This window comes from Elaeis guineensis, chromosome 1, assembly GCF_000442705.2.
Source record: "Elaeis guineensis isolate ETL-2024a chromosome 1, EG11, whole genome shotgun sequence".
Lineage (NCBI taxonomy): Eukaryota > Viridiplantae > Streptophyta > Magnoliopsida > Arecales > Arecaceae > Elaeis > Elaeis guineensis.
The window spans coordinates 116,144,037-116,153,722 of NC_025993.2; the positions used below are offsets into that span (position 1 = coordinate 116,144,037).

At 38.8% G+C, this 9,686-nt stretch overlaps 1 protein-coding gene across 1 annotated transcript; it reads left to right on the plus strand.

Moving 5' to 3' along the window:
* The first annotated feature begins 1,827 nt into the window (after positions 1-1,827).
* LOC105038753 (protein SIEVE ELEMENT OCCLUSION B) lies at positions 1,828-7,413 on the plus strand. Its single transcript, XM_010914634.4, is given in 8 exon segments — positions 1,828-2,079; positions 4,394-4,498; positions 4,774-5,222; positions 5,308-5,417; positions 5,832-6,457; positions 6,548-6,671; positions 6,674-6,730; positions 6,733-7,413. Coding segments are annotated over 8 exon segments (2,118 nt in total). The 5' UTR covers positions 1,828-1,863; the 3' UTR covers positions 7,164-7,413.
* The last annotated feature ends 2,273 nt before the right edge of the window (positions 7,414-9,686 follow it).

The window sequence follows — 9,686 nt, forward strand, 5'->3', positions numbered from 1 at the left end:
TAATTTCTTCGCAGGTATTTGGCAAGGGATCCTACAAAAACTGAAGATTAGCTCTTCCCCAAGAGCTATTGAGGCACTGTGGACAAACTAGCAACCAGGAGAGCTTGGGACAGCATGGTATCTATGGACCGTTGCTTGTTATGGAAGAAGCGGAGTGCTAGAATAATGTTTTGATTCCAAGAGTATTCACAAGATATGGTGCTTCAATGATACATTTGAATGCTGAACAACTGACGAGCTGCTACGATGGCAAATGGAAATCGGCCATCTTTGGAATAGTGGCAGCGAAGCCCAGCACCGGCTAAATAGTTGAAGGCGAGTTGCTGGTCGGCTCTAAACAGAGATGGCTTGAGCCATTAAAAGCTTCACCTCGTGGTTACATCAATGCATGGGTCCGGACGTAGGGAAGGGACCTCTGAAGTCTCGTCCGGCCCACCCCACCATCCTCCTTGTAATTACCACTGCACCAAGACTTTATCGAGCTTGTTTGGTCCGCAAAAAAAAAATAAAAAAATAAAAAAAATAATATATATATATATATATATATTTTAAAAATAAAATATCAGTATATTTGATTGACAGTGAAAAAATAATTTATAAATTTATATTTGGTTGAACATTCATATTTAAAAAAAAATATGTAGAATACTTATTATATTTTTAATAGATATAAAATCATATCTTTTTATCCATAAATTTTATATAAATAATAATATTATATTTATATTAATATAAATATAATATTATTATATTATAATATAATATTAAATCATAATAATTTATTGTATTAATATAATACTAATATATATTAATATTATATTAATATAATACTAATATTTTAATATAATAAATTCATTAATATAGACATAAATATAATATTATATTAATATAAATATTAGTATGTTAATATAAATATAAAAATATAATAAATATAATAATAATATTATTATATTAATATTCAGTATTTCATTCTAATCATTACATCATTATTCAATATTTCATCCTATCTGTCTATTGAAATTTGAAAAAATTTTAGCCGTTGATCTTAAAAAGATATTTTTGAAAAAAAAAAGATCATCAATTTTTATTTCATGTAAAGTCTTAAAATCCACCTCTTTTATGAATTTTCATTTTCCATGAAATATGGATAATATCTTTTCATGAAAATTTTTTTTTATTCTTTTTTTTCTTAAAACTTCAATCAAACAAGAGATTTTTTTTTTAATTTTTTTAAAAATACTCTCCTCTTCTTCACTTCTCATGAACCAGACGAGTCCTAAATATTTTTATCTAATAATAAAAGCCGGGCAGCGAAAAAATTGCACATGGTCTTAACAAGTGGAATTGGAAGGTAGTTCCCTCCAGCAGGAGGCATGGGTGAAAACCGTGAGCTGTAGATGAGCACGGATCCTCTGCACTACACGGTGTGGTGCACCTTGTCGGTGGTGCATCATACTGGGCATCTATCACAAGATTGATGGCCAGCAAATAATGCATGCATCAGCACAGATCGTACAACACATGGCCATGTTATTTGCTAGCCATCCATCTTGTGATGGATGGTCAGTACGATGCACCTTGGATGCCATGCAAGACAGGCCTGGGTTTCCGTGTCGCGAACCACGAGGTGGCACTTTAGGACCGCAAAAAAAGAGCAAAGGGTCCCCCACGGCTGCTTAATGTTGCCAGAATGGGTCGTGCCAAAAGTGCCAAGAGGGAGCCCTGGATTTGAAGCAAGGTAGTTGGTTCACTTAGGCTTTATTCCATCTGCTCCCATGCTTCTCTATATATACGTGGCTCCGCAGCGACTCCCACCACCGTGTAGCCTCTGAGTCCTTGTTTTGTGCAGCCATTGTGGTGGAAATGGCAACATCAACACTGGCATCCGCGGCGGCGGCGGCGGCACAGAAGTTGCAAATGATTAAGGGAGAGCGCCACCTCTTCGCGTCGTCCGATGATAATATTGTGATGAAGCAAGTCCTTGCCACGCATTCCCCTGACGGCCGTGAGGTCGATGCGAGGCCATTGTTCCAACTCATCCAGGACATCCTGCAACGATCGACCCCTACTGTTGTAGTGGTATAATTTGACTAGCTCCCTTATCTCGGTGCGAATTTTATGATGTTTGATTACTCAATATATGTTATTATATGTCTTAATTTGCTGGTCAAATCTTCTTCTTAGAGTTGTGCTCAATAATTACGCAGAGAAGAAATTATTAGTTGGCTCAGATCCACGGTTGATTAGTAGATTGGTCCAATCATAAAGCGACAGGCATAGAGATGGACAGAAAAGAGAACGATATGTGTGCATTTGGTGGATCTGAACAACTAAAATTTCACATTATAAGGATATAGTTTAGATCGTTGTGCCATGACTATTTTTAGGGAGTTTTGGTTGAAGAGAGTGGAGTCTAAAATCGAAATTGGAATGTGTGACTTCCATTCCAACTATTTGGTTCGGAGGAGTCCCATTCTGATTCCGATTTCAAGATGGAATGGAAATGACTTAATCTATATAGAACTCAATCCCATTCTCCTCTATGGATTCAAATTTCCATTTTAATTCTGATTCTGATTCTGATTTCGATCACGAACCAAATGCTTCGGAGGATTTAGCTATTCCAATCCGATTCCAAGCCATTTTGATTCTCATTCTCATTTGATTTCGATTACGAACCAAATACCTCGTATCTTTTCTCTAGCTCGAGTTTCAAAGCATGCAAACTTGCAGATTGGCATTTGGATGGCTACAGGAAATGTTCTGCTAAACCAATTACGCATCAGTGCTTAACTTAGGAACAGGGTGCCTCGATATTTATTTGATTTGGTATATTTATCCTTAATAAACTATTTATTTGAAATAAGATTGATATATAATTTACTATAATAAATAAAATCTTAAACTCTAAAAAGAAAATTATACGGTCTGACTTATAAAGCAGAATGAGATGCCAAGTAGTGTGGTTTGCTATCTCATGGGAGGTTGAGTGTCAATGGCCTGGACTCCAGCCCCACTCTCACCAGATTTTGTCCAGGCTTCCAGTCCTAGTTCTCAAAGGACAACAACGACAAAGCCACTTGTAATGTAGAACTAGTTGGTGTAAAAATATAAGATCATAAGAATTGATCAAGTTGTGATTTTGCGTCACCACTTATCGGGCATAGTTGGTTCATGATTCATGCGTATAACTGTCTTGATTGTCCTTGGATGTTGAAGAATCTTATCATTTATATATTGCCATATCACAAAATTTTCTTCATTTTTAAAACAAAATGACTACATATTAAGATATATTATATATACTTGAATGAGATATAATTTTGAAAAACATAAATCTGCTAATTCAATTTTGAATAGAAAAATTAAACATATAAATTCATGCATTGCTAGTTTATTTCAGCTGATTCATGGGCAGATTATGGATGAACCAAATTTTGCACAGCATTTACTTCCGTTTGGGAACATACTGCCATGTACTAATGTGAAACAAGAAAAACAGGTGGCACTAGGATGCAAAACATGCATGGCCACATGGGCAAGGGTGCTCCACACATATCCCACATTGCTTGGTGAAATACTGGACCAATAAATGGTATACTATTTGTCAACATCTTTTTTTTTAAATATATAATAACCTAAGCTTCATCCAAAAAAATTAGTTGGAAGATATTGGTTGGATTTTTTGACCCATATTAGTACCTGACATCTATCCCATGATAGCTGATGTAAACTAAAAATGTACTTTCATAAGCCTCACTCTATTTAAATCCTCGCATCCTCATCCTGCAAGGTTTAGACCCAATCACAAGTTTACAAATTCAATCATAAATACCATGATCAATCCAAATGGATCCGTACTGCAATGTCTCTTAGTCTATATAAGTCATGAGTCAGATCCGCTCTGATACAATTTGTAAAATTTAAATTTTATCCAAAAAAATTAATCAAAATATTTATTTAATTTTTTTCCTATATAAATATCTAATAATCTATCTAGTGTTGGGTCCTCACAAACTGGTCCAACAAAAACAAACATACGAGACACCTTAACCCTGTCCATCACTAACAGATGCAAAAATAAACGAGCACCAAACCCATCAAACAGGGCAAAGGTAGCATCTGTCTTGAACTCGTTGCCTCGCCTGCCACCTTGGGATCATCATAGGTCAGGCCTAAACATGACAATTCCTTCAGAAATGAGGCTCTCACATTTTAGATCATATCAGAATATAGGCAAGAAATCCTTTCAGTATTGTCAGATGACATTGGGATTCCGTATTTTGGTAGGAAGCAATGCATTTGAACAATTATATGATGCTTCGACACTTTTGCTGTTGTCATAGTTGATTAATGTTATGTAAGCTCACCAGTTGTTCTGGTTGACGAGCAGACTCCCCAGACTCACATGGAGGCTGTGGAAGACAGAGCACATCACCCTGCAGTTGCCGGAATGCTCGAAGCTCTTGCATACACCATCCACAGGATTTCTAGCGAGGTTAATCATGTTAACCTCATTATATTTTCGGGATTGTTGCCCATTTTCTACCATTTTTAGCATTCTCCTCCTCAATTCTCTTCTAGCGTATTAAATTTGGTGCATTTTGATAGAAATTCTATCGATAAGATGCTTTAAACTATTAAAGTGATAGTAGAGTTTAGTAGACTTTTACCTGCTCAAAAACTCTACTAAAGATCATTATCTGGAAAACCTAATGCAACAAGTCATATCTAACAACATACGTGAATATTTCCTCCGCCATATTGTTATAGATGATATACAAGTGCACCAGTGGTAGTGATGCCCATGCAACAACACTTTCCTTGTTCAACATGCTGTCAAGCTACACATGGGATGCAAAGGTTGTCTTGGTCCTGGCAGCTTTTGCAGTGGACTATGGGGAGTTCTGGCTCACTGCCCAGCTTCATACTGTCCATCCCCTCGCGAAATCTGTGTCACTGCTTAAGCAGGTCCCTGATATTATTGAGCACACCGATGTTCTTAAGCCGCGATTCGACACCATCAACAACCTCATCAAGGCCATGCTGGATGTCACAAACTGCATTATTGAGTTCAAGGAGCTCCCCTCGGAATACATCTCCCCTGACTCCCCGGACATGGCGATGGCCATGGCCCATATCCCGACTGCCGCCTACTGGGCCGTTCGAAGTGCTGTAGCTTGTGCTACTCAGATCACCATGCTTATTGGCCTTGGCCATGAGTAAACTCATGCTCTTGTCTGCATCAATAACAAAAAACTCACGACCACCCCCCTGTTAATGTTTGTAATCTTCTTTTGTTTCCAGGTACATGAGCTCCACCACTGAGGCATGGGAATTGTCAAGTTTAGCTCACAAAGTTAACAACATTCATGGGCACCTTACCAAGCAACTTGACCTGTGCCAAAAACATATTGGTCAGTGTGGATTTAAGCTAATTATAGAATTTTATATGCTCCAAGTGCGATTGAAGCAGATTTAAGCTATTGAATCTGTGAATGCTTTTTCCTTGCTTCCTCAAGGCGTTCACTGTTACCTGACCACCGCCGTCTTCAACTCTGAAAACTAGTTTCTCCAGCTCAAGACTGAGTGCAAGTTTACATTGCACTAATAGCTGTAATATTTGCTGGTTGAATTCCTAGCTGCTCTGTACATTAATTCCTGGTTTCTTTCTATCACTTCTATCTAGTGCTATAACCTCCTTTCATTTTCGCACTCCATATACCTTTCTATTTAATAAAATTCTGGTGGCTACATCAAAAAAAAAAAAAAAAACAGAGAGAGAGAAGTTGTGATCTGATTAGGAAAGTACATCTTATCTTTTGTTGCAGATGAGAAGAAGCACATTGAGGCTTACCAGACACTTGTACGGCTCTTTCAGGCTGTCCACATTGATAACATGAAGATCCTTAAGGCGTTACTATACTCAAGGGATGATCTTCCCCTCATTGATGGTACCAGCAAGAAAAGAGTTGGTGTCGATGTGCTGAGAAGGAAGATTGTCATGCTTTTCATCTCGGACCTCGACGTCGCCCATGAAGAACTCTTAGTTCTTGTTCAGATATACAGTGACACTCATCAAGGGAGGCTCGAGAGGCACTTTGAGATTGTCTGGTTGCCAGTCCTTGACAGGCACCTCCCATGGAACACCACAAAAGAGGAGACCTACAATCGCTTGGCATCCATGATGCCATGGTATTTGCTGCACGACCCTTTGCAGGTCGATGCCGCTGTGATCAAATACATCAGGGATGTGTGGCACTTCGAAAAGAAGCCGATGCTGGTGGTGTTGGATCCTCAGGGGAAGATAGTGTGTCCTAATGCCCTCCACATGATGTGGATATGGGGCACTCTGGCCGTTCCTTTTACCAGTAACAGGGAGGAGGCTCTCTGGAATGAGGAGACCTGGCGACTTGAATTCCTCGTCGATGAAATCGATCCTGCAATACTGGCATGGGTATGAGTTCGAGATCTCATAACGTTTTTGTTTAGCTTGTTCTATACGTAAGCATCAAAGAACCACTATTTTGTTGTGCTTGATATATAGGTGAGAGAAGGACGGTATGTATGCCTATATGGAGGCGAGGATATCGACTGGATACGAAGGTTTACTACAGCTCTCAGGCGTGTGGCACAGGAGGCAAAGATCCCATTAGAGATGGTATATGTGGGGAGAGCAATCCAAAGGAGCGAGTGAAGAAAGCCGTGGCGACGATCACGGCAGAGAAGCTCAGGGCTACTGGCAAGACCCAGTGATGGTGTGGTTCTTCTGGGTGAGGCTGGAGAGCATGTGGCACTCCAAGATGCAGCACGGCAAAACCATTGAGAATGACCCCATCATGCAAGAGGTGATGACACTGCTCACCTACGACGGCAGCGATGAGGGCTGGGCCCTCATCAGCCGGGGGTCGGTGGAGATGGTGAAGGCCCAAGGGAAGAAGCTCATCGACTGCCTGACGGAGTTCGACAAATGGAAGGCAGCTGTGGAGCAGGAGGGCTTTATTCCAGCAATGACAAATGCATTGTTGCCATACCATACCCATGAGCACTGCACTCGTCTTATCCTTCCCGGCGACACCGGCAAGATCACGGAGAAGGTGGTTTGTACCGAGTGCAAGCGTCCCATGGAGAAGTTCATCTTATACCGCTGCTGCAATGACTGAAATTATCATTAGCATGCATTCCATTTCTCGGCCATTGGAAGTTTGATTTGGTGTGACTGAGGAGCATGCTTTTCTAGAAGGTCTATACAAACAGTGTGTTTTACCAATGATTGAAGTGTCTTGTGGTCTATATATATGAGATCACTGTCCTTGCGTGGTTTTTCCAGTATTGTAATGTGTCTTTCATTATGGACCTATGGTTCAAGTAATAAAATTTTGCTACTTTTCTACGATAGATGTAACTGAACAATCTCTATAGTAACTGGTCGTTTTGATTAATAAGCATTTTAGTCTCGCAGAACACAAAAAACACAACTTTCTTCTTATAAGATTCATACTGCCGAACAAAAGAAATGTTGCCTGATAACCTCAGCTTCCTAATTAGCACTACTTGTCCATGGGGGATGAAGTGGTACGTATGAGGTCTTCATCTATAGTGAGATTCCTTCATTCGATACAAGAACGATTGAACGTGCAATGAATGCGTTTTTTTTTTTTTTTTTTCTTTTTTTCTTCTTTATAAAAAAAGGAGTTACTTTTAGTTGAGTGTAAAGGCTCAAATCCAAATGGAATCACTGACAGCTAGAGGCGACTCAAGCGCGCTTGGTTGGGAGAGTTTGCGTGCATGATGTTATTAGAATAGATGAGTAGTCATCTTTTTCAACAACAAAAAAATGGGGTTGTCAAGTTTAATGATCTCGTGGTTACCGTGTGAATTCAATATCTCAGATGCCTTTTGTTACTTGCCCAATTGGTTTAGCACTTCAGAAGGAATTTGCTAGAAAAGAATGGAAATAAAAAAAGAAAGAAAGAAGCTGCATGCTGATTTCTGAACTGATGTGGCTCAATCAATTTTTTCTTCTTGCTCAACTTCTGCTGTCACTTTACAGAAGTTATTGGGTGGCTTAGCCTCCTGTTTTCTCGAAAAAAAGAAAACAGAAGGAGAAAAAGAAAACTTTGCTGGAGTTATTCTTTAATCAGCTCAATAATGTTATTTCTTCAATTGAATATCTCTCACTTCTCGCAGCAAACCATTTGGGATATACCTCGCATTATTCTTGTAGAAAGAAGCGACCCCACATCTTTATTTATTTATTTTTTTTATTGAAATGGAGGCTGATAAACAGCCACCAGAAATTTATTAAAAAAAACAGCCTCCGATAGAGTCCGAGTTACAGAAATAGAGCTAGCAATACAGCAAGGTCAATGACAGAAATGGCCTGTAATAAGAACAAAACCTTAAACAAGTTACAGGCAACTTCTGAAAGCCAAAAAATTCAAATTCAAAAGTAGGATGGCTTGCCCCCGCTGATGAGGTGAAGAGTGGGGTTGCCGGAGAGAGAGTGGGAGAGTAAGCTTACACTTCATCAAACTTAACTCCCCTGATTGTATTCCATATCTTTCCAAATTCAGCCCTAGCACTCTGTTTGCATAACACAGACCAATCACCGAAGAGGCTCATGGCATTTCTGGCAACCAAAGCCAAGGACAAGCTTTTGTAAAGGAACAATCTTGCGTTTCGTTCTTTGTAACAGGACCAAGCCACAGCAGCCAAGAGCATCAAGACAATGGGTTGAGATTTTTTTAAGAAGTTTTTGAGAGCCCATTCATAAGAGAGATAATTGAAAGATGATTGGGGATGAAGAACATGAAGGCAAGAGCAGAGCCTTTTCCAAATGTTGGAGAAAATGTGATCGATGGATGCAGGAGCTTTGTTGCAGATTGCACAACCCCCCCCCCCCCCCCAAGTTCTGTCTGAGCTTTTTGCCCGGAACATCTCTGGTATTGAGCTTTGGGGCTGAGAACAGATCGGGTTTGACCGGGTTGAGAGAAAATTTTCATCCGATTAAATCTAATCGGATTGAAAAAAATTCAATCCGCTGAACGGTCTGTAGCAGGTTTGAGTGGGTTGTGTCGGTTTGGACTTCAATATTGATCCAATGTTGATTTTAAATCCAACATTAGTCCACTTAAACTTATTTACTTTTATTTTTTAGTCAATTTAATGTAAAAAAATTTAAACCTTATAAATTACAAATTTGAGATTTATTTTTTAATCTGTACAAAATAAAATAAAAAAAATATTTATTTATCTGAAAGTAATTACATCAGAAAGCTTTCACTTTAGAATTGTCTTAAATTGATGTGCTTCCATCAATATTTAACATTAATATTCTCATGAATCCAAATATGTGACGTAGTATTTTTTAGAATGAAGTATTGAAGTCTAAATGATGCCATTCTAAAATGAAAGTGAGTTTGCGAAATAGTACATCGGTTGGATTCAGTTTCATATGGATTAGAAGTGTAGAAATCGAATCTGACCATAAATAATCAATTTTTTACAAACCCCAACCCGATTCCACCTAATTTATGTCTTTCAACTAGCCGAACTGATGTTTATTGGATCGGATTGGTTGGATTTCTTCGGGTTTTGATTATTTGCTCAGCCCTATTGAGCTTGTTCTTCCAGCAAAGCCATAAGAAATATTTAACTTTCATTGGTGTGAAGAGTTTCCATAG